Source organism: Adiantum capillus-veneris, chromosome 14 (assembly GCF_014529385.1).
Source record: "Adiantum capillus-veneris isolate H3 chromosome 14, ASM1452938v2, whole genome shotgun sequence".
Classification (NCBI taxonomy): domain Eukaryota; kingdom Viridiplantae; phylum Streptophyta; class Polypodiopsida; order Polypodiales; family Pteridaceae; genus Adiantum; species Adiantum capillus-veneris.
Window position 1 is genome coordinate 13,892,535 of NC_140944.1, and position 25,964 is coordinate 13,918,498.

The 25,964-nt window shown below is 40.8% G+C and overlaps 1 protein-coding gene across 1 annotated transcript in view; it reads right to left on the reverse strand.

Moving 5' to 3' along the window:
* The window catches only part of LOC147441931 (transcription initiation factor IIA large subunit-like), a 99,295-nt gene extending 91,986 nt beyond the window's left edge, over positions 1-7,309 (reverse strand). Inside the window, exon 1 of the mRNA XM_086528318.1 lies at positions 6,932-7,309. Within this exon, the coding sequence (XP_086384444.1) occupies positions 6,932-7,069 (138 nt within the window). The 5' untranslated portion in view covers positions 7,070-7,309. The remainder of the gene's footprint in view (positions 1-6,931) is intronic.
* Positions 7,310-25,964: the final 18,655 nt, after the last annotated feature.

The following is a 25,964-nucleotide window of genomic DNA, read 5'->3' on the forward strand; positions in this document are numbered from 1 at the left end:
TCATGTTTTTGTGTTGGAAGTGGTCTCAAAAATTTTCAGCCATGGAGATTCTTGAAGACGGTAGACGCATGAGTCTCGACGAAGTTAAAGCATGGAAGGATACACAGAAGACTGTCGCTTTCGGCGCGGCTCAAAGAAGCAAGTGTTGCAGACCTTTATGAAGTTCAAGTATCGCATGACCCACGCATCAAAGTGGGCCGGCGAAGAGTCCTTTCCAAGATTCCAGACCCTGTTGGCGATCTCCCTCGACGCCATACAGTTCGGTACCAGTACCTCACTTTGAAAAGGAGAGGATGTCACGTGACACATCCAACCTTATGTTCCGTGGACAAGCTACAGCATGACAAGGGTTCAGTTCAGTCAAGTCAGTCTAGAATAGGAAGTGATGTGGCACTTTTGTGAGTCTGTTCGCAGACCGTGCATGTCTAGACACTTAGATTAGATGCATATCCTCCTGTTGCACACAGCATGACCATCAGATTCCAATCAGATTCCATCAGTAGCATTTTTACAGTGCATAGACCTATTTTCCCTATTTTTGACATTTTTCACTTATTATTTTAAGTGACTTTTGTTGGGAACTAGGTAGGGCAATTTTGCTAAGATAATATAGAAGCAAACCAGAGCTAGCACTTTCTGGCAGAAGAAGAAGGAGAGCATCAGGCACTTAGTGCAGCAGGCCTCTGGAGACCCTTCTCAGCAAGACGACCCCCCCCCTTCAACCTCGCGTTTTTGGAGCCTAACAGCCAGCGTTTTCGGCCCTGCATCTAGCGTTTTCGGCCAACCTGCTCAGCGTTTCTGCACCAGCAAGATCAGCGATTTTCCCTGCAGTTTGACAGCGTTTTCAGCAGCGTTTTTACAGCAGCTTGACAGCGTTTTCAGCAGCATCATATCAGCGTTTTGCATCAGCCATTGACGCTCCGAAGCTTGCAGATTCAGCCCTAAGAAGAAGGCGATTTGGTCCTTTTGCTGAAGATCTCTGCCGCATCGTTCCAATCGCAAAGAAGAACCTCAGAAAGCTCTAGCGTTTTGCATCATCTGCAATCAGCCAACGTTTTCAGTATTCAATCCATTAGCCTCGACGCACCGTCCATTCTCGTAGCAGATCCAGGGATTCCAAGCAAGAAAGTACAATCCGACAAGAACCAGTTCCAGCATTCAATTTCTAGCATTAGATTCGTCATCATCGTCCATACCGTCAGCCTCGACATAGCCCCATTAAATTTGCATCAGCATCTTGTACCAGATTGTGCAATCAATAGTAGACCACTCTCACCATCGAGAGTGGGGCCCTTGGAGGAGGGTTTACAACTTCCGGTGTCATATTCTCTTCTCTCTCTCTCTCTCAGTCTCATGCACCTTCACGCACAATGTCCATTCACTTTGTTTGTGTCCATTGCACTCTCTCAATAAAGAACCGAAGACTCTCCTTTCCCTAAGAACAAGGAACCTTGAGCATAGTTCGGAGCACTCATCTTGAGCAAAGTTCATCATTCATTCCGCTGCACCTTACAGGGCTACGCTTCGAAGCAATTCTTTAAGCAATCAAGCGGGTCATGCTTCCCTTGGGGGTTTGGACTCCTTCCAAGCAGGAACTTGCAAATGCCATGCTTTTGCATTAACAGCAAGTGTTTGCTGCTCCTTCTCAGGCATCTTCACTTGCTTGCCATGCGCATCAATTGATGCTTTCTTTTGTTCATCTGATCATATCCCCGCATGATGCACGTTGCCTTGAGGAACCGTTCACTAATTCAGAATTGCATAGTGCGTTGCTTTCATTGGGCCATTGGCGGTCTTCCGGTTGGGATGGGCTTACTGTGGAAATCTTTCCTCTCCTTCTGGGAAGCTCTTGAACAGCCGTTGCTTTTCATGATAAATGCAGCATGGGAGAAACAAGATTTGCCTCTTTCTTGGAAAGAAGGTATACTTAAATTGTTGCCTAAGCAAGCGCTTTGCGAGTGATTCTTTCACTGGCGCCCTATTACTTTGATGCCGGTGGTTTACAAGATATTGGCTAAGATGTTGGTGCATCGCATTAAGGACCATCTTTTTGCTAGACTCCATCAGGCTCAGTATGGTTTCATGCCACGTCGCCAAATTATGGACAATTTGGCTAATGTTATGATTGGCATGGAGTATGCTAAGGACACTCAATAGGATGTGTTGGTGATGCAAGTTGACATTGAAAAGGCCATTGACACTGTACAGTGGGACTTCATTGCTGCCACGATGAGGTGCCTAGGGTTTGGTCCTAAATTGGCCAATGTGTGGTTTATTTCCTGTATGCTTGTAGTACGTTTACGAGGATCCTGGACAGAGTTACCGGGGAACGCCCCCAGCCCCGGTTCCGGCGTTCCGGGGGGCAGCTCCCTTCTCGAATGTTCTGGAACATCCCGGAACGTCTGGACGTTCCGGGTGGCCAGTGCAAACCGGAACGGCCGTTCCAGAACGTTCCGGAATGCCCCCGGAACGGCCAACGGCTACAAACAAATTTGGCAAAAATTAAAAAAATTGAAGTAAATGTTTGGGCTTCTTTTTAAAGTGTGCAAGGCCTCAAGGACTCTTAAAATGCACCCCCCTCCCCCTTTCTCTCCACAAGCTAATCCTCAAGGCTCAAGCTCTCTCCCTCTCACTCTCTCAAGATCTCTCCCTCTCAAGACTCACTCTCTCAAGGCTCAAGGCTTCAAGCCTTCAAGCTCCCTTCCTCTCCCTCCCACTCTCTCAAATCTCTCTCTCTCTCTCTCTCTCTCTCTCTCTCTCTCTCTCTCTCTCTCTCTTCAAGCCTTCAAGCTCCCTTCCTCTCCCTCCCACTCTCTCAAATCTCTCCCTCTCCCTCTCACTCTCTCTCTCTCTCTCTCTCTCTCTCTCTCTCTCTCTCTCTCTCTCTCTCTCTCTCTCACACACATCATCTAGTCATAGTAAGGTTGAATGGTCTTCAAAACGATTTTTTAATGAGTATTAGAGTCAAAGGACTCTAATACTCCTTGTATTTAAATACAAGGAGCTAAAAAATGCACTATTTGGGTGTTTTTTATACCTCCCGTTCCACACCCCTAGCCGTTCCCCCGTTCCGCGGGGATCCCGTCGCTGTTCCCGTTCCGCGTTCCGGGTAACTATGATCCTGGAAGGTGAATTAACAGAACCTTGGCCTCTTGGATGTTCGGTCATGTCACGTGACACATCCCAACCCTATGTGTCCGTGGACAAGCTACACCACAGCAGGGTTCAATCAAGTTAGATTAGCAGTGATCTGGCACTTTTGTGAGTCTATTCGTAGACCGTGCATGTCCAGTCACTTAGCATAGATGCATATCCTCCGGTTGCACACAGCATGATCATCGGAATTCCCATCAGAATCCATTAGCATCAATTAGGGGAATTTTCCAGTGCATTTAGCCTATTTTCCTATTTATTGGGATTTTCAATTATTATTTTTAAGTGACTTTCCTACAAAAGTAGGTAGGGCAATTTTGCTAAGTTTCTATATAAGCAAACCCAAGTTAGCACTAACTGGCAGAAGAGGCAGCAGGAGCTTCCCGCTCAACAGGCAACTTCTCAGCAAGAACCTCTCCATCTTCGGTGAGGCCATTCCCCCCCGCATCTTCAGCCTTGGTGTCACCCTCTCCCCTTGCAGAGCCTAGCGCTTCCCTCTGGGAGTCATCGCCAGGAACCTCAGCACAGCCAGCGTTTTCTTCCCCTATCACTAACGCCAGCAACCACAGCAAACTCAGCGTTTCCAGACTCAGCCTATCCAGCGTTTTGCACTCCCCTCGGCAGCAGTAAACCTGAAATTACTAACGCTAGCAAGCAAGGCAAGACGGCAGAAAATCAGCACCATAAACGCAAGAGGAATTGACGACAGCAGCAGCGTTTTTCATCCCTGATCACAGCAGAAGATCCACATGCCATAAGGGTGAATCGGGCATTGCAAAACAGACAATATTCAGCAATTAAAGCCCTCCTGTAAAAGAGTTTTTCAGCCAGCCTTATCCCCCCAAAAACGCAGCCAAAAAGGACCCGGAACCTCGTGTATGTCCAGCCCTCAGATTCAGCCATAAGCCCCACTTTCAGCAACGAAAACAGTCCCCCTTGTCAACCACGAAGCCGTCGACATCATCACCATCGTTGTCATCGGTATAGTCCCACAGCATCAGTCCTTTGCATTCGCATTGAACTCTTTCGTGCAATCAAGTAGACCACTCTCGCAGATGAGAGTGGGGCCTTCGGAGGAGGGTTTTACAACCCCTCAGTGTCGTATCTCTTCTCTCTCCTTCTCTCAGTCTCATTCATTTGCACGCACTAGATCCTCTCACTTTGTTCGTGATCACCACTCTCTCTATAAGACGGAAAGCTCTCTCGTTCCCTGAGAACTAAAAGGAACCTTGAGCAATAAAGATCACTAATCTTGAGAAAATACAACATCCATTCCGCTGCACCTAACAGGTCAGGTATGGTTGCCCCCTTAGTGCTATGTTGTATGCTATTGCCACTCACCATCTTGATCATCTGACCTCTATTGAGCGTCTTCATGGTTTACGGTTACCCTCGAGTCGCACCTTCATTGGCCAGGCTTATGCCGATGACTCATTGTTTATACCTCGTAATCAGCAGGCTGATGTCGAAGTGATTATGGAAGCCTTGAAATTGTTTGGCATTGCGGCTGGACTTAAGAGTCAACTTTTGTAAATCAAAGCTTCTGCCTCTTCATTCTTGTGATTGGCATAGTCTATTGTGGCTAGGTGAGATTGTGTCTCCAAATGTGATTACTAGGCATTTGGGTTATCCAATTGGATGGAATGTTACTCACTCTCAGGAAGTGGATTGGGTTATGCAAGGTTTGAATGTCAAATTGCATTACTGGAAGTTATCCACCTGGCCATTACATGTTCGTCTGCAAATTGTTCAGAGTATCCTGATGGCATATGTTCAGTTCTTTTTGCCACTGATACACTGGCCTCGTCGTTGTCTTGATTCTCTCTCTCTCTTATGTCGGACATTATGTCCCATTTGTGGCGGACCCATGCTCAAAAAAAAGGCTTGCGCTTGATGTCGATGGAGAAGCTTTGCACTCCTAAATGTCTTGGTGGTCTTAATAACTTGGACTTGCGCAGGAATGTTCTTGCTAGGAAAGCTATGTTTTTGCCTACACTTGCGCTACAAATTCAATCTTGGACTCTGATGTTTGCATACCTCGATCAGCATATTGTTACTTCCTCATTTGGCCATTGGCAATCATCTATCTGGGAGGTGGTGTTTGGCAAGATGGAAGGGCACATTCCTGGTTGTCCTCTTGCTTCCACTCTGGTATCTACCTAGAAAGAGGTTACGATTCATCTTTCATGGATTCCTTGGCAGGAAGGTGATTCGATTCGTTTGGAGAGTCTCCATTGGAGCCAGGCATTCTCATTTACTTTGGTCGACTGCTCGCCTCGCCACACTTACTTTCTCGCTGGTCATGGCATTCGTGTGGTTGAGGATGTAGTCGATGAGGCTGGATATACTTTTGAGTTTCCCTTCGCCACTCGCCGTTTTGGATAGGGCATGCAAAACCTTTGCCTGATGGTGATCACATGTCTAATTGGGATCTTCGGGAAACGGCTTTTCGGGATATTTCTGCCAGTCGAATTTATGCTCTTCTTGTACCACAACCTTGGCTTGCTAATCATTGTAATGCCCTTTGGCATATGCACAAATCTGATCTCTGGTGGAGGAAGCTTCTCTTTGCCTTGTGCCATTTGCCTTTGAAGGAGCGACTGTTTCTTTGGCGTTGTTTGCTTGGAGTGCTCTCAGTCGACCTCTTATTTACATACTCTCATAATGGCTCATAAATGCACTCACATGATGCTCATACTCTCTAGGCTTGAGAAGGTTCATGCACATATTAGATGGGGTAATCATCTCATGAGGGTAATCATCTCATAAGAGGGGGTTCATAGGCTAAGTCCCGACTCCCAACATGAAGTTGTCGTACCATCGGTAGCACCTCGAAGATGATAGATTAAGTATTCCTGACTCCTTTGTACCTAAAGTTGCAAGTAGTATTGCTTTGAAATAAGTTGTGCATAGTAACATATGACTTAATGTACTGAGCAAAAAAAACTTAATTATGCTTCATATGAATGCACAGATATTATTTCAATCAAAAAGTAAAAGCGATCCATGTCCTTTTCAAGATTCTGCAAGGCTTTTGTCGCATATACCCAGCATCCATTAGAATGACATAATTACTTCAGTAGATCAGCTCTGCTCTGTCTAAGCTTTAAAGCCTTTCCAAAAATATTTTCCATAAGACTACAATGAAACCTGCTGCTTTAACTCAAGAATTCACTTTTCAAGTCCTTCTACAGTATAAATAAGAGACCAGAAAAGAGATAACAGTGAAGTGATGAAGTACAGCCCCACTCAAATTAGCAAATGCACTCAAAAATTACAAATAAACTCAACACTCTTCATCATTGTTGGACACAAGACCTTCTTAATGCATCAACTTCCAGTTAATTTTTAAGCCAAATTTTGAAATCCCAGAAATTTCATTTGTGTGCAAGTCTCACTCATTGAAATTATATTTGAATCATTAAAACGGGGTTTGGTGAAAAAAAGGGCATTTAGATTAATCCTGGGATGAGCCCCGACACTTTCAGTGCAGCCCTTTAAAACACAAGGCAAGATGTCACCAAGAACCAGCAGAAGAAGAAGCCCTTACTCATAACAGACATTGTGTGCATGCAACAACAACAAACCACGCTAGTAGCTACAATGAGACAAAATATTTTGTGCATTAACATGTGTTGAAAATCAGTCATATCTTCGCTAATCTGAGGCTGCATGCAAGCAGTCCATTACAATCACAACCTAAATCAAGCATGCCCAAGTGCAGAGAACGCAAGCATCAAAAAAATTGAATGCCATGCAAATTGGGTGAAGAGCATACCGTTTGTAGCTCATCGAGAACACTCTCATCCACACCTTCCGCCTCAAACTCTGAACGGAGGTTGTGGATAACGTCTTGCACTACACTACCATAGAAATTCGCAAGGCTGGAGGGCATCGCCTGCGCAGATCTCTCCATCTATACAGCTAAATGGGGTAAAAATGGGATCTCTAATCCTGCAAGTTATCCCCAATTTTTCTATCGCATGTCTTGCTTCTGTCGCATTCCCTGATTCCCAATTTTGTTGTATGGGTATGGGTGTTGTGGGTGCGTTGTCTGTGAGTGAGTGAGTGTGTCTATGTGTTTGTGTGTAGTGTGTGCGTGGGTGGGTGATTCGAGTTTGGCTGCGCAGAGAGGAGGTACTGAGAATGAGGGGAGTGAAATATATACTTTACCCTTTTTATATCGTTGGCTATTCAGTTCTTATTTCTGTCGGCCCCAGGTACATGTCACTCAAGGTGCCCGGACAATCATGCTCCCTCGTCTTACAGACGAGTGTGGGCAAACAAGCGTGGGTTCCTCCACATCTCACACTCAAGCTTGTACATCCAACAAAGGACTCTACAATTGAGTTTGTGCATTGCCTTATATTTTAAATTTGTGTGGGTGCACATACCCTTGATCAATTCCTAGCAACACCTAAGGTCTTCCCAGCATACAAACAAAATTTTAGACAGAGCTTACACGCCACCTTGTAGGTATAACGCTTCCCTCCACCAATAAGGTGAATCACTCTATATTACCCAATCCTACTCCCCTATATAATGACCTAAAGTGGGTAATTGCAAACATGGTTTTGAGTTGTAAAGTTTGCTCACTCTCTTTAGCGTTCTCTCTCACACTTATATACTTGTGTGGTATCAATCGCCCTGTTTTTCCTCGATGGACGGCCCCCTACTGGCCACAGCTTCTGGAAGCTTCTCACGCAGGCATTCTCTTTTCTGCTAGCATTTCCAGTTCACTCTGGAGTCTTCTAGTATTTTTCCCTTTCTTATTTATGTTGTGTGGATTGCGTGTTTTAATGTCCTCTGCCACGTGGCATGTTTTAAATTAGTAGGGCCTTTAGCGTTTATTTACCATGCTTTTTTGTTAGAGCATTTTCACCAAAATCTTTGGTAGTCTCTTCGGCTTGAGTGGTAGCACTCCCCCCTCCCCCCTTTTCTTCCATGCCTTCTGTCCCCAGCTTCTCTGGGCCTTGTGCTTTTGATGCCTCCATTCGATAGGATGTGCAAATCATTCCTCTAGCAAGGTTCCACTACATCTTCGCGTGTTTTCCAGCCCTTCATGGGTCGGCATCTCGGTGCCATCTTCTTCTCAACACATGTGTCTTGCCCCTACCACGATCAAGTGAGTGCTAGCACGCTAAAATCATTGTCCAGTGGCGTTTTCAGCCGTGGATTGCAATATGTTTTTTGGTTACTCGGTTTGATCATTCCAAAGTCTCAGAGTGTCTGGCACCCATGTCTGGCACCCATCTAGTAGTATGCCTTGCGTTTTTTTGTGGTATCGATCTTTGGGGAGTTTGGCCAAGGTTCAAAGACTTTTATTGTTTCTTTATTTTTTGGGTGATACTTGTGCCATCACGAGAGGACAATAGAGTCCTCATCTACAAAGGCCAACTTGCCTACTTTTTTGGTTCAGAGAAGTTGGTTGAGACCAACTATAGAGTGTGGAAAACAAAATTCAATACCATGTTCTCCTACCGCAAGCTTCGGCTTTAGCTTCCGCTTTGGCTTTATGATTTTGACCATGAAGCACAAAAATCCAAAATTGTGGACGATGTCGTAGTTTCTCAATGTGTTGGGGGATCCATCGTTGGAATTAGGGTTGTAGGAAAACACACAAAGCTTGGAGAAGATGAAGGAGGCTTAAGGCACACAATAGAGAGTGTATTACTTAGCATGCAGTGGAAAGATAAGATAGCCCTAGAGTGATGGGCGTATATACAATGCACGGGGGGAAAAATCTCCTAGTGAGGGAAAAAATGCCCCGGTGGTCCTAATTGTGTTCACACACTACCACATGTATATGGTAACAAATCCCCCTTGGGAGTGATGCGGTGAACGAGAGCTGGCACATAGAACATAGGGAAGTGCCATGCCTTGAGGACATGATCAGTCCACGAAGGGGAGTAATCCCAAAGCTTTGCAAAAGCTTCAAACTTCTCACGAGACAATGCCTTTGTGAAAAGATCTGCAAGGTTATCCTGTATTGGCACATAAGCCAAGCTGATCTCTTATGTTGAGAGCCTCTCCTTGACATAGTGGTAATGAACCATGAAAAATTGGGTTCCTCGCAGCTGTCAATGTGCTCTGACTATCAGTGTAGATAGTGTTGGCAGAGTCCTATCCAACACCCAAATCAGCCATAAGGCGTCTAAGCCATACACACTCAACCATAGCTGTGGAGACTACCCTATACTCAGCCTCACAACTGGAAGTGGCTACAGTAGGTTGCTTCTTGCTCAACCATGATATGCATGAACTGTTGAGCATGAAACAAAAACCACTTGTGGACACTCGTGTATCAAAACAACCAGCCCAATTTGAGTTCGAAAAAGCATCCTTGGGATAAAACAAGCCAAGATGTAAAGTGCCACTCAAGTAGCAAAAAAATCCTCTTGACAGCCTGCCAATGCTTAGACCCTAGGCTATGCATGAATCTGCTAACCTATGAGACTACAAACTGAATATCCGGCCTCATGTTGCATACATAAATAAGGCAGTCAGCAGCAATTTGGTAAAGAGTGACATCGGCAGGATCACCAACATCATGAAGACTAAATTTCAAGCATGTTTTCCATGGGAGTGGCAACAGGCTTGCAATCCTCAAGTCCAAACTTACATAGCAATGTCTCTATGTAACTTGTCTGACACAAGGCAATACCACCATCACACTGCTTAAAACTGTATACCCAAGTAACGATGCAACATCCCCAAATCTTTCATCTTGAAAGTAGCATTCAAATCAGACTTAAATCTAGCAATATGTCTCTCATTCGGTCTAGTGATCAGCAAATCATCCACATACAGAACAACAATGAGAAGAACCTCACCCGCACGCCTAACATACAATGTGCTTTCTGTTGAACTGTTTTACAAAAGCCTCGTTTGACCAAATGAGTGTCGGCCTTCTCATACCAAGCACGAGGAGATTGCTTCAACCCATATGAAGCTTTCTTACTTTTGCATATTTTATGTTCTTGCCCTTTAATGACAAAACCATGAGGTTCTTTTACATAAACTTCCTCAAATATGTCACCATTCAAGAAAGCAGTAACAATGTTTGACTGATGTACATCCCAACCAAAATGAGTTGCCAGTGCACATAGAAAATGCACAGTAGTCATACGACAAGTGGGAGAAAAAGTCTCTTCATAATCTATGCCTTTTTGTTGTGCATAACCCTTTGCAACAAGTCAAGCCTTATAACGATCAATCTCACCATCCAGCTTGCATTTCAACTTGTAAACCGACTTTGTACCAATGGCCTTTTTACCTGGAGGCAAATCACATGAAGCCCATGTGTCATTCTCTATTAGTGCATCATATTCTTATTGCATGGCAACCATCCAATGTTTTTGAATTTTGTGCTTCATCAAAAGACAGAGGTTCCTCAACATCACATAAGCTAGACACAGCCAAAGCATAACAATCTGATGCATTAGATGGATGGGGAGAACGTGAATGAGTACGACTGGACAAAGGTGCATCCAATTTACTATCATGCAAAGTATGAACTAGCCATTTTGGCATATCTCTAGCCTGCTCATTCTTAGTCCTTTCCTCATCAAGTACATCATGTACATATGCATCAGTAATAGGCTGATCTGTAACATTTTCAGAAACCCCCATAGGTGTACATTTGCCTCATTGGAATTTACATTCAAACTTCCACCATTGAAAAGAGGCATTGTCATAAATGTCATGTGAGCTTACATTATTGTCTCTAGTACATGACAGCAAGGGCTAAACAGAATCTTCCACAAACACAACATCCTGTGAGACCAAGATACATTTTGTTCGCGGATGATATAACTTGTAACCTTTGCTTTCAGCACTATAATCAACAAAAATGCATTTGATAGCCTTATGATCCAATTTTTTGCGCTGCATTTGTGGCACCAAAGCATAAGCCAAACAATAAAAAATGTGCATGTGCTCAATAAAAGGCTTTCTATCATGCCATGCTTCATAAGGAGTCGTAGATTGCAAAGCTTTTCTAGGACACCTATTAAGTACATAAGCGGCACACATGATGGCCTCAAGCCGGCCTCAAGCCAAAACAAATGCAGCAAAGCTTGACTTTTGACCATACATCGTGCCATTTTTATAAGTGACCTGTTTTTCCTCTAAGCAACACCATTTTGTTGAGGCATATACGGCACTGTACATTTGTGTTTTATCCCACAACTAGACAGAAATGCATTAAATTCATGAGATATAGACTCCCTCCCTCGATCTGAACCAAGGGTGCCCATAGTACATTTCGAGACATTTTCAGCCATAGCCAGAAATTGTTTGAAACACAAGCACTTCGGACTTCAATTCAAGTGGATACAACCGTGCATGCTTGGAGTAATTATCAATGAAATTCACGAAGTAAAGGTAATTTCCTAAGGACAGAGTTTGCATGGGCCCACAAACATCACTATGCACAAGCTGCAACCTTCATGTGGCCCTAACTAAACCATCCTTTGGAAACTTCAAAAGCTGCATCTTACCCAAAATACAACCCTCATAAACATGTTTGAGAGGTACTTCAAGAGGAGGCAAAGAAGCAACCATATCATATTTTTGCAAACATAGCAAACTGGTAAAATTCATGTGGCCCTAACTAAACCATCCTTTGGAAACTTCAAAAGCTGCATCTTACCCAAAATACAACCCTCATAAACATGTTTGAGAGGTACTTCAAGAGGAGGCAAAGAAGCAACCATATCATATTTTTGCAAACATCGCAAACTGGTAAAATTCAGATGCCCAAAATGTGCATGCCAAAGTTTTGCATATGAAATAGTCTTTGAATCTACAACATTATTTGCAAAATTCTACCCACACTTGTCATACAAAGTGAGCTTATACATCCCACGTCATAAAATGCTAGATGCAACTATTTTATCACCAAAATTGAGATCATGTATTGACATTTGCCATCCACAAATTTGACTACAAGACCAAGCCTAGCAAGTGTAGATATAGAAAAAAGATTTTTCTCGATCCCAGGTACATACAATGCATCAACAAGTGTGAAAGAACTGTCATTTGCAATAGTAAGCACAATCTTTCCAACTCCCTTAACCGGATAAGAGACATTGTTTGCACAAGTGACTGAATTCCCATCAGGGACATCCTTGGGAGAGGTAAACAAGTCACGATGAGAGGTAATGTGCTTTGTAGCACTACTATCAAAGTACCACACATGAGCATCCACAACAGCTGACTTTTGTTGGAAAAAGTGACTCTTGAAACAGCAATGTGCATAATCCATCAAACTTGACAACTTTTGGATTTCCTTGGGTCACAAGTCTCCAAGTACTAGCAAAAGTTTGGTAAGAATCTGGCAGAGCATCAAGAACAGTCTGCACAAGGGAACTGTCAGAAATGACTTCGCCTGCAAAAATAAGTCACACATTGGTATCCTTGACACACCAACAAGGAAAGTGTCCATCTCATCTTCCTCATGCAGAATCTTCGCTCCAGCTCTTTATGCAGCAATTCAAGTTTAGTCTCATTGCAACTTGCATAAAGACCAACTAAAATATCCCAAGCCTGTTTTGCAGATTTTGGTGAACGAATATGAGGAGTAATAGTGCACTTCACAAACAACACAATCAAAGCATGAGCATGCGCATCTTTTACATCCCAATGAGATTGCTCAATCGTAGGCAAAATAGCGTTGGTAGCAGCAATCTTGCCACCAAAACCTACAACATCCTCAACATCGCCTACATCCTCAAAACCAGGATGTACATCAATGCCCTGCAAAATATTCCAAGCACCCTTTGACACAAGGACAGTTGCATCATATAAGACCACATAGGGTAATTGTCCCCATCCAATCTATCCTCAAAAATAAACATCTTGAACACATCTGTGTTGTTGTCAGCCATGGCAAATATTGCACATGATGTGAAAACTGCTCGAAAAGAGGAGAAACAAAGCAAGAATAACACGTGCTATATAGCACAAACCACAAAAGACTGTAAGGGACCTGTTATGCAGAAAATGGCACTGATAAAACTGCACAAAATGATGAAATAGCATGTGAGTACTACCTTTGAGTGACGGAAATGGAGATCGAAATGAGGCAAATGAAAATTCTGAGTAGACCAGGCTCTATGAGCTATCTTAAAGTATTTGTCGACCTGTTGACACTGGCCAAAGCTCACAAAATTGAAGAAAGTGAGGAGGCATGTGCTAGAGCTGCTGGCGACTAAGCTCGGGAGGACGCAACCTACTCTGATACCAATTGTTGGGATTAGGGTTGCAACAAAACACACACGGCTTGGCAAAGATGAAAGAGGCTCAAGAAGCACAATAGATAGTGTATTACTTAGTGTGCAATGGAAAGATAAGATAGCCCTAGAGTGACTTGCATATATACAATGCACGGGGGAAAAAACTTCCTAATAAGGGAAAAAATATCCCGACCGTTGGGAGATGGGGAGACTAGTTTCTTAGAAAAGTCAACAATTCTTCATATACTTCACCATCAACATGTCACCTTATCTTCCAAATTCAAGTATACACACACACCTAGACTATGACAACACACACACACACACACACACACACACACACACACACACACACACAGTAGAATAGATTGAAAAGGACAGAGTGTAAGAGAGTGTAAGAGGGATTGTAAGAGATGCAGAAATAATTAGGGAGTACACAAAATAACACATCATAACATAAGAGAGAGGGAAGGAAAATTTTTGGGCATCTACACAAGAAAGGTCTAAAGATTGTAGCTCTAAACTCCATGGCACCTCTTGTGGAGTTTGGTATTTAATTTTTGATATTACTTGTTGGTGCCAAAAATTGGAGGCCCCTCTTTTACACTTAGTTTCATTGTAGTTATGAGTGGAGCACATTACTTATTGCATGACCCTCTTAGGTTGAGTTCCCACTATCCTAATTACAAAAGCAGCCATGTGGCTTATTCATAAAAGATCTAAAATACTATGCAATGGTAAAATGACTGAGAGGATTATTATTTTTCGGTGCCTCCTTCTCAACTCCCAAAATTCCAATCTACAAATCATCATGCACTCACTATTAGTAAAATCAAATAGACATCACATAATTAACCATTAAGCCACTTATCCCAATTGCAATTAACCACATACAACAAGAGGGTGCCCAGTCTTGTAACATCCCTCCCACCAGGGATAACAACTATCCTCAATTGCTCTATAGAGAATCAATTGGACTGTGAATGATGGAAAGTGTGGAGAAGGTCTGGGAAGTTGCCGAAAAACTTTTTAGGCATCCATTTGGCATCCTCTCTAGGGTGGACTTTGAAAGTCAAAAGATAGCGGTTATAAACCATGCCAGTGCGTGTGGTGGTGGTCTCGTGATCAACTATTTGTGCAGGAATGAGTTGTTCTTCTTGGTCCACAAGTGAAGGTGGGTCCTCATAAATGTGATGTGTAGGTAGGGGTCCTCTGAAAGGTCTTAAAAGACTAATGTGAAAAGCATTGTGAATGTGCCAATGTGAAGGTAAGTCTAAACAAAAGGAAACATAACAACAAAAAATTTGAATGGACCATAAGAACAAGGAGCAAGTTTAACAAAAGCATTAGTATCAACACTTTTGATCCATCATTTTTCAATGTGAAGCATAACATAATCACCTTCCTTAAACTGGCGTGCCTTGCGGTGCTTGTTAGCATGCTTAGTGTAAAGTTCTTGTGAGGGTTTAATGGCATAGTACACACTTGCATAAACATCATGAAAATTAGCGGTAAAATCATCAATGACAGGCACAACATTAGAAAGACGTGAAGCAAGAGTAAGAAGAGAGGGACCATACACAATTTCAAATGGAGATATACATGTGACAATGTGAGTGGTGTTGTTATATGCAAACTGTAGAATATGCAATTAATCATCCCATTTCTTAGGTTGAGAAGAAACATAAGCTTTTAGCAAGTCAATGATAGTGCGATTAGTGTCTTCGGTTTGACCATTAGACTCAGGATGGAATGCAGAAGTAAAATCAAGTGTAGTTCCTAGATGTTCAAAAATAGTAGTCCAAAAGCACTACAAAAAATTTTGAATCTCGATCAGATATTATGACTTTAGGCAAACCATGATGTGGAAAGACAACTTTAAGAAATAGAAGTGCATCTTGATGTGTTGTGAGTGTTTTCTTACAAGGAATGAAGTATGCTTGCTTTAAAAAATGGTCAATAACAGTCCAAATCATATCATGCTTGTGAGCAGTGAGTGGAAATCCAGTAACAAAATCCATTGAAATATTCCCAAGGTTCTTCAGAATATGAAGAGGGTGTAAAAGTCCCAACTTCTTACCTGTTGTTGCTGCTTTGATCTTTTGACAAATCAAACAAGTCGAAACATACAGTTCCACATCAGTCTTCATAGCATGCCAATAGAAATCACAACGTAAGTTTTGAAAAGTACAACGAATCCTCTATGTCCATCATAGGGTGATTGGTGCAACTCTTCAATGATTAATGTACAAAAAGGTTTAATTACACACAATTTTTGTTTGAAATAAACAAAGTTTTCTTGAATAGTGCATTCCAAAAATGTGTGCACAGAATTGTCAATCATATGCAACCATGTGGTTTTGAAGTTATTATCTTGTGCATAAGTGTTAGGCAATGAATCAAATGAAGTACCCATAATGGATAAATTATTTAGAGAGGGTCTTTGACTCAAAGCAACAACTACAACATTTTTCTTACCAAGTTGGTATTGAAAGTCGGGTTCAAAACTTTGAATGAAGGTAGCCCACTTAATATGTCTATCATCTATTAAGGGTTGAGACAGTAAGTACTTGATACTTTGTTGATCAGTTTTGATGAGTAAATCCACACCCATTAAATAGTGTTTCTAAATTTTCATGGTATGTACAACAACAATCAGCTCTTTGTCATATGTACTAAATTTTATTTCAGACAGTTTAGATTTACGACTTTCAAATGCAAGTGGATGGTTATCTTGCATAAGGACTACATCGATACCTTTTCCACTAGCATCAATAACTACGACAAAGAATGGTCTATCAAAATCAGGCAATTACAATATTGATGGATTTATAAAAGCATCAAATCAGACCATACATAAGGATGATTTTTCTTTAACAAGAGGGTGAGGTAATGAGATTTGTAAGCAAAGTTACGTACAAACTTCCTGTAATAATTGTATAGACCAAGAAAAGAACGCAGTTCATGCAAATTTTTGGGTCTAGGCCATGATTGAATGGCTTCAATTTTCTTGGGGTCTACATGTATTCCCTTACCCGATACAATGTGTCCCAAATATTCAATTTCAGATTGGAAAAATGAACTCTTCTCAGGATTCAGATACAAGTGGTTGTGTGCAAGCAGATAAAATACACGTGTCAAGTGCTCTTTATGTTCTTGTTTTGGTTTACTAAATACAAGAATGTCATCAAAGAATACAATCACAAAATCTTGATGGTCAATGAAATTTCTGTTCATCATGCGTGTGAATGTGGCTGGTGCATTTGTTAGACCAAATGGCATGACAAGAAATTCATAATGTCTCATTTTTGTTTTGAAAGCAGTTTTGTAGATATCTTAGTCAAACATTTTGACTTGGTGATACCCTGATTTGAGGTCAATTTTGCTAAAGATGTTTGGCCCTTTCAGTTTTCTTTAACAGATCATCCACTCTAGGAATAGGAAACCTATTCTTGATGGTGATCTTGTTTAAAGCCATATAGTCAATACACATACAAAAAGTTCCATTTTTCTTCTTAACAAATACTGGAGCTCCGTATGGTGAACTACTAGGTCTTATAAGTCCTCAATCAAGCAAGTCAGTGATTTGAGTTTGTATCTCCTTGTGTGCAGTCATATTTACACGATAAGGTGCTCTACAAGGAGGTTCACTACCTGGTATAATATCTATTTTGTGGTCTTCTGGGCATGAAGGTGGAATTCTAGGTGGCAGATTATGCATGAAACAATTCTTAAATTGTGAAAGAAAATCATCATGTAAGGAGTTATGCGAGGTTTTAGTTTCGACGGAGATTTGATTTACCAGCACTAGATATGTTTTCCTTGGCTTTTGAATTGTTCTTTTGGTTTGAGTGTGAGAGAGAAGTCAAAACTTTTGATGTGATAGTGTTGCTTGGATGGAAATTTTTTGATTATTATGAGTGGGAGACATGGTACGTGTTTTATAATTAATCAACGGATCAAATTCATGACGGAATGGATTTTCCAAAATCATATCAAGACCATGCAATGGTGCTACCAAAAATGTACGTGCTTGTGTAAATTCACCAATGCAAACTTCAACAGTGACTTCGGTTTTGCAATTTAAACGCTGATTATTAAATATAGTTTTAAATTTGTGAGGTGAAGAATTTTCACAGAGAGAGAGAGAGAGAGAGAGAGAGAGAGAGAGAGAGAGAGAGAGAGAGAGAGAGAGAGAGAGAGAGAGAGAGTTGTGCTAATTGTGCATAAATAAAATAATGACTACTTCCATCATCTAAAAGAATGGTGACACTTTCACCTTGACTGTGCCTTGCACTTTAAACAAGTGTGAGGAGATATAGGAGTACTTGAAGAGGAGTTGTCATCGTGATCATAATCAGAACCATATCCCTCACCGTAATTAGCTTCCATTTCATTGTTGTTGGGATTAGCATCTTCAATGAGGTTAACAGTAGCACCGTTGGGGCGGTTGTTATTGAAGAGTCTTTGGTTTGGATTTTGGGTGACTCCATTAGGTTGGCCATTGCTCTTAGCAGGACTTTTTTGCTAAGTCCTGCTACATATTGGTAACACTTAAAACACTTCACCTTTTTGTTACCATTAGAGTTTTGAGCAGGACCTTGGTTGGAGGGATTTTGGTTGCTTGTTGCTGTGTGATGTTGTTGTTGTTGCCATAAGGTTGAGAAGCTGTAGCAGAATTGTCAAATCTACGCCTCTTGAAAAAGGTACGGCTTTGAAGTTTGTTCTTGTCAAAGTTAGGAGAGAAAGAAGCTCTCTTGTTATGGTTAGTGTTACCAATTTTTTGAGTGTGAGAGGGTTGTCCACCTTTCTTCTTCTCCGCATTAAAGAAAAATTAATTGCCTTTGACAGTGAATCTGGTTCAAACATATCTACCTCATCATCAATTTGTAATGCTAAGCCAAAAATATATTTACGCTTTAATTTCCTACGACTGACATGTTCAATAGCTTGCAATTGAATTAAGCAATTCCAAAAATAATCAGTGTAGCAATACATCTTCATTTTGACCCTGTCAAACTATATCCCATTGGCGTCGTGCTTTAGCTTTACACTGTGTGGAAAAAAATTGAGGTAAAAACAAATTTTTGAATGCATGCCAGGTACATGGTCTTTTACCATGTTGTTTGGTGTCGTTCCACCACAGTGTAGCGCTATCGATGAGATGATTTGATGCACACTTTATCATATCACGTTCGGGAAAGTCTTCATCAATGAAAATAGTCATCTAATTGACTAACCATGCTAAAACCGTGATAGCATCTTTAGTGCCATCAAAATCCTTGAAAGTGAAGGCTTTTTTGCTAATTTTGTTTTGCTTTGGTGTCGGTTCAGATTCTATGCGTACAGAATGCAGTAATTTATCTTCAAGCTCTTGCCTTCGCATGCATTCATAAGTGAGAGATTGTTGCAAATTAGCAATCTGCTCGGCAATTGTGGGCAGCTATGGAAAATGTGCCATGTTGGGTGCTTTTATTTCTTTCTTTCTTTCTCTCTCTCTCTCTCTCTCTCTCTCTCTCTCTTTTAAATAAAGGGATGTGAGTGTATATGTATATGATGATATGCAAGATAATGCTAAAATAAAAATAAAAATAATGGAATAATGGGTACTTAGCTTTATGATTGTGGGTGACGTCCAATCCAAAAATATGGTGCACCAAGTTTCGTTTGAGAGCGATGAACAATTATGCGGTTGGTCTGTAGAACAATTAAAATTTTGTCGGAGTCCAATCTCCTATGTCCCCAAAAACGATGGCAATAACAATTGGTAGGATGATTTACTCTTCACTGTACAATATAATTCGTACGGTCGGCTTAACTCTGGCTAATGCATTGCCCTTGAAACTATGGTGGCAGTCTTTGAGTAGGCAAAGAGTGGGTAGCCGAGGGATTTTTCAAGGATGGATTGCAAAGACTTTGGATGATGGGCGGTCAATTTTCCCTTTGAGCTACAAAAGGGAATTGATGTTGTGTGGCCAAGGAGATCTGTGGGTCATCCTTTTCAAGGTTTATGTCCACGGTTGACCAAAGGGTTGAGTGAAGGGGTGAATCTGTGGTGGACGGCCAACCAATGAAGACTAAGTTAAGCCACTTTTTTTTTAATGAAAATGTGTGTGAACCTTGAACTTGGAGGTCGCCTGCGAGCAAAGTGCAGAGAGCAATGACACGCAAGGGAGGGAGTGTTGAGGACGACTTGCAGAAGTGTTTTTGGCTTGCATGCAAGGCTAGGAAGTTGCCTAGCAGTCCAAGGAAACCTTGTTGGCAGTCTTCGGATGCAATTTGAAGGACGACGGCCTGCAGGTGTTGGACATGTAGGGGTTGATTCCCATGGCATCCTTGTTGGATCTTCCCAATCACTTCTTTACATTAGTAATTATGGCAATTTGGCAGTGCTGTAGTACCCTATGGAGAGTCTCAAAAGACCACGAGAGTCATCTTCTTTTGAACTTCAAGATAGCTTGAAACTCGGAAGTAGGATTCACCATTACTCCCTCTTCATATTTCTTCCCAATTCAAGATCCTCTTACATAACTCCTTGAACTCCGATTTCTTCTTCTAATCGTCACAAAGTTGAGGTTTGTCTTTGTGACTCCCTCAAAAGCTTGCTTAAGCGGAATCCACTTCTTGCTTTTCCCTTCACTTATGCCATATTTGCCCTTCAAAACTTCCTTCAAGATGTTCCAATGGGCAAGTTGGATTCACTGCACCAAATTAATCTCTTTTGCACTCCAATTTTTACTGTCGTTAAGTCAAAATTTGATGGTCGATTGCCAATTAATTGTCTATTAATCCGTGGTTTGCAACTTTGATGTTGTCGATTTAAAATCTTTCATAAATTTGAAATCCGTGCCAATTAACTCGAACATGATAGCTCTGATACCACTGCTAGGAGATAGGGAGACCAGTTTCATAAACAAAGCAAACAACTCCTCATAGACTTCACCATCAAGATGTCACTTTGGCTTCCAAATTCAAGTACACACACACACCTAGACTATGACAAAACACACACACACACACACTAGAATAGATTGACAAGGACATAGTGTAAGAGGGATTGTAAGAGATGTAGAAATAATCAGGGAGTACATAGAATAATACAGCATAGCATAAGAAAGAGGGAAGGGAAAATTTTGGGCATCTACACAAGAAAGGCTTACAGATTGTAGCCCCATACTCCACGACACCTCTTGTGGAGTTTGGTATTCAATTTTTGATATTACTTGTTGGTGCCAAAAATTGGAGGCCCCTCTTTTACACTTAGTTCCATTGTAGTTATGAGTGGAGCACATTCCTTATTGCATGACCCTCTTAGGGCGAGTTCTCACTATTCTACTTACAAAGCATCCATTGTGGCTTATTCATAAAAGATCTAAAATATTATGCAAAGGTAAAATGATCGAGAGGATTATTATTAGCCGGTGCCTCCTTCCCAACTCCCAAAATTCCAATCTACAAATCATCATGCACTCACTATTAGTAGAATCAAATAGACAACACATAATTAACCATTAAGCCAGCTATCCCAATTGCAGTTAACCACATATAGCAGGAAGGTGCCCAATCTCGTAACACCGATGGTCCTAAGTGTGTTCACACACATCACTACCACATGTATATGGTAACATCCATTGTAGCATAGTTCTAATGGATCGACAAAATTGTCAAACCGGAGGGATAAGCAACCCAGCTAGGGCATGGAAAGACTCACATGCTTAGTAAGCTAATCAAGGTAGCACAAGTTGTTAACTCTATGAGGTGACATTGACCTATGGAAGAGCTTAACTACGAGATTGTAAATCTCTTATTCCACTTCTCCTCACCTAAATCAACTCAATCAAACACACTAATGATTCCAATGATGTACAGTTCCACTCATCCTATCATGTCATACAATAATGACATGCACACACATATAGATCTACAAAGCTAAGAATGCTTCAATAAAATCACACATGCATACACAAAGAAAAGAGAGCAACCATGCAAAAATAGAGAGTTATTAGCCACTAAGTAGTTGAGATTAAGCTAATGAAGGCATCAAAGACCATCAATAGAGAGTAAGAGAGGCACAAAAATAAGAATTTACAGCATTAATTAGTGTTAATCAAGTCACATGAGCATGAAAAACTCAAGGAATTCTTAGTCATACACCACATGAGCTCCCACTAGGTTGTGCTCTCAACAAATAATACTGAGAACCCCAAATACATATTCACACTACCTTATGTACCTATGGTTAACAATGTGCAATTTCCGGACACCCAAGGCCTTTAGGGCTCCACACTTACTGACATCATCTTTATAGCTTAGAACTCTTACTAAGCTCATATTACATCACAATTATTAAATTGTCTAAAAATTAATCGAGAAATTACAATACAAGGCCCTATTGGAAAAAAGTGTACATCAAATCCTTGTTGCTTCTTTGTATCCATCCTTGAAGTGTAGTTGTTAGGCCTGGGTGTTTAGCAAAATCTTGTCGATGTCGCAGCAATTAACATTCCTCCCTTCCAATTTTATTCCCCGTCTATGGCCACCATTGAGAAGTGTCCGTGGAATTTAGAAGGTTGTTGATGGGATTTTTTGTCTTTATTGGTTGATGAATTTGTTGGTGAGGCACATCTTGCTGTATCATCTTAACAGTCCAAATTTGTGAAAATTTATGAAGTGCAAGTTGATGTTGTAGCATTATAATGGCTAGCTTTGCTCATTATTTATTGAGGTATCTACAAGAGAAGTAGAGGTGTGAGGGATCTAAATTAGGGTCTAAAACTTGGATAACCAAAGGGAAAAAACCCATTGGAAAAAAGTGCCTTTTGGATGTGTGTATTATTACAGTACTATATTAGCACAAGAAGTAATAATAAAGTACTGAATTGATTGTTTGGCTGATGTATGTAAGAATAAGATGGCATCAAATATAAGGGTAGAAATATGGAAAGTTTGTTTGCCTTTTGTAATCCACTCAAGGTGTATGGGTGGAGGCCAAAAAGAGTGTATAATGCACATTTCCAATGATGGGACATCCTATGTGAATACACAAAAATGCATCAATCACGTTGTACAATGAATATTTTTTGAGAAGTTCTCCAAAAGGAAGATGCAACCATAAAAGCACATGACATGGCTTTACATTTGGCACCCCTTTAAGAAGGGTTTTCATTGTTGAGGATATGTGCTCTCATCTTACTATGCATTGTGCATGAGTGTAGGACTCCACGACACAACACCGCTATTAAGTTAGTAGACTTTGACTCTTATGTTCATCTCTTCTAGAATGAGCGACATGACTTAAATAAGGTCAAATTTTCTAGCTAGTTTAGTCAGACTTGAAGCTTTGGAATTAACACTTTGCTCATTTTGTGGCTCATCAACCTGACTCTGACTATGCCAAAGTGTTTTTTGCACCATGGCGACTTGAATTTTTACGTTCTTGTGCTTACCACAAAATATTCCTTTAGTATAAGTAAGTAATAATCCTCAAAGAGTGGATTAAATAATGGGCCAATTTGGCAATGAAGGTTTCATTTATCGCTAAACATGTTTAATTACCTTTGAATTTGTAACTATTAATGGTTGTGCTTTCCTTCTTTGATTCTGAAGACTCCATTGTCCATTTAATTCTCCAAATATGCCTATTGAAAGGAGTCTTTGATGTTGTTTGAGGTCTTTCTTGATTGTCTCTATTTGAATTTGACAAAGATCATTGGAAGACTTTGGAATCCAAATCATCATGTTACCTTTGTAGCATCTTTGTTGACTTTCTTTGGCATGAGGTCTTTTTGAGATCTTGAAATCCTATACAGCTCTTTTGTAATTGCAATTGGTCTTTGGTTGATTGCTATCCAAACTCTCTTATGTTTTGTGTGAAATTGTTGTGTAAGAAGAATATCCTTTGGAACCCACCTTTGTTGCGTATCTTTTAGCGATAGAGGTAGGCCTTAGCAATATTCAATGTTGTTCCCTTGTATTCCTACTCCTAGGGTTTATCAAATATTTTTGATATTGATACTCGTTTGTCCTTCTTTCCTGGAAGGGTCTTGATTTCACTTCATATGGTGTGATCTTTGATTTTGGAATCTATACTTGTGTTTTACCTTTTTAGTACTCTTGTTCTTCCAAACTTTATTGTGAAGCTATCCATCCCATGTGCTTGTCTTTCTTTGTTGATCTTTTATCTTCAATCCACAAGGGGTCACTAATTTTCATTTGACAAAGAGTTGACTGTTGTTGTTTCCACTTTAATGAGCATGATGAAGAATAATTTGGTTGGTACACCTTATTTCCCCTTGTTTTGCTCCATTGAGTAATTTTGTTTGGATTATTTAATAATCAAGACACGATGAAGAATAATTTGGTTGGTACATTTTTTTTTCTCCATTGAGTATAATTTGTTGGCATCATCCAATAATCGAGACATTGAAAATTTTAAATATCTTGAGGGAAATGATCCACCAAGGTTTTTTGATGTAGAGGCACATGTTCTTACATCTTCCATGATTTTTGTTGAAAGGTTCACTTTAGCTTTTCCTTTGTCCATAACTGTAAGATTTTTTAAACAATTCCTGTGACACTTGTAATGTTGAATATGGCATTAGTAGTGACTATAATAATTTCTTACTACCACTTGGAAAAGATAATAATAGCACTATTTTCCCTTTCTAGCTCTTGTGTTGGTCTAACCTTTGACTAAGGATGACATCAATTGTCATTTCCTTTGAAAGCTTCACTTGAAATTTAACCTTCTTTCCATTATTCTGGATGTTGAGAGTAACAATCAACATTTGTAGTTGACTTGCAGTCTTACCTATGATTGTTTTGTTTTCTTGCTCACGTTGAGTGATCTCAAGAAACCTTTCAATGTTGTGCAAAACCATACTGCACTTTAGTTTTTTATTCAATAGAGCGATGCATCAAACACTTACTCCAATTGCACTAATGAGTACTATAGCAATACTTTGGTGCTACTATTGAGAACATTCGTTCTTTTTTTAAGTTGGGGTTTCATCATGATCTAGCTAGGTTTCTAGGGAAGTTGGTTTAGGGATTTGTGTTCTGCTAAGACTTATATCCATTGAGTTATTTAATAGTGATGAAGCCACTTTCTTACTTCCATTTCAAAGCTCCACTTTTGTCCTAGTTGACTCAATATTGTTAGCTTTGTTTTGGTGGTCTGCTTCTTGATTTTTTAACTTTAATATTGTAATGGAAATGGCCTATGAACTTTGAGAGTAGCGGAATTAGGAATTTAGATGAAGCACTTTTGTGAGATTACTTTGTGAACATAGCAGGTGAACTTAATTGATGGTATCAACATAAACATGGTACTTAGTTAACTTGGCATGAACAATACTTTTGCAAGAGAGAGAGTTTAGAGAACATGACAATAGTTGAGGACCGGATTCATACAGAGTCGGTCCCCCCTCCAATAGGCGTTTGTATTATAGTTTCTCCCATCAAGAGAGACTTGGTACAATACAATATTTGTGTTCCTTGTGACCTAGGTGATGCAATGAAGATGGAAAGCTTCATGAATCACAAGCATAACATAAACTTGTAGAAAGCATTAACTATCCCAAGCCTCAGTTCCAAGGCCTCAAACAACTTCGAAGGTGGAGAGAGCTAGCGGGGAATGAGGGTAGGGAAGAGAAAGAGGAAGAAGAAACATTCCATAGGAGAAAGAAATAGTTCCTCACTTATCATCACTCTTCTTGCTAGCATACATAATAGCATAGTAATGAAGATGGAGAAGATGGCAAGCTTAAGCATTGAAGCATGGCTCTTGGTTGGATTTGCATTCCATAGCCAAGAGTGTTGCTGTAGGCTCTCACTTCTCACAAGCTTGGAGAAGGAGGTGGAGTTCCTCAACTTTCACCAAGTGAGAATGATCCACTAAATGAGTGTGTGTGTGGTGTATACCCCCCCAACACCCCCCTTCTTTCCACATGCTTCAAGCTCATTGGACCCCTCTCCCCTTAGCCAATCACATGCAGCATGCATTCAAGTACATAGGTAGTCTTTGGACAAGTGTCCTCCTTATCCCTTAGAGAGAGAGAGCTTGACAATATCTAGATATTTGTTGGATGGAACTAGAAGCTCATTGGACCCCTCTTTAGCCCAACCAATAGCATTCAAGCACACCATGTGGCTAAGCGTAGGGAGAGTCTGACATGTGTCCCTTGAGAAAAGGGGTGCCCTTTGGGTGAGTGGGAGGTTAAGTCAAAGATTCCCCTAACTTTGGGACTTTCCCCCTCCTTTGTAGGATCTCTTTTTGACTCAAGCACCTTATCCCCCATGCATGGGAAGCTTCTCAAGCACCTTAGTCATCAAGCATGACAAGCACCTCAAGCACCTTAGTCATCAAGCATGACAAGCACCTTAGTCATCAAGCACGACAAGCACTTCAAGCACCTTAGTCATCAAGCACCTCAAGCTTAGGTCGGGTTCCCACCTCGAGCTCAGTCCTACCTTGCCTAAGGTCAAAGGACTTTTAACACTAACCATTGGACGTCTTTAATGAAGCTAACCCTAAGGTCTTTTAAGCTCCATTAGTTAACTTTGCTCTTTGAC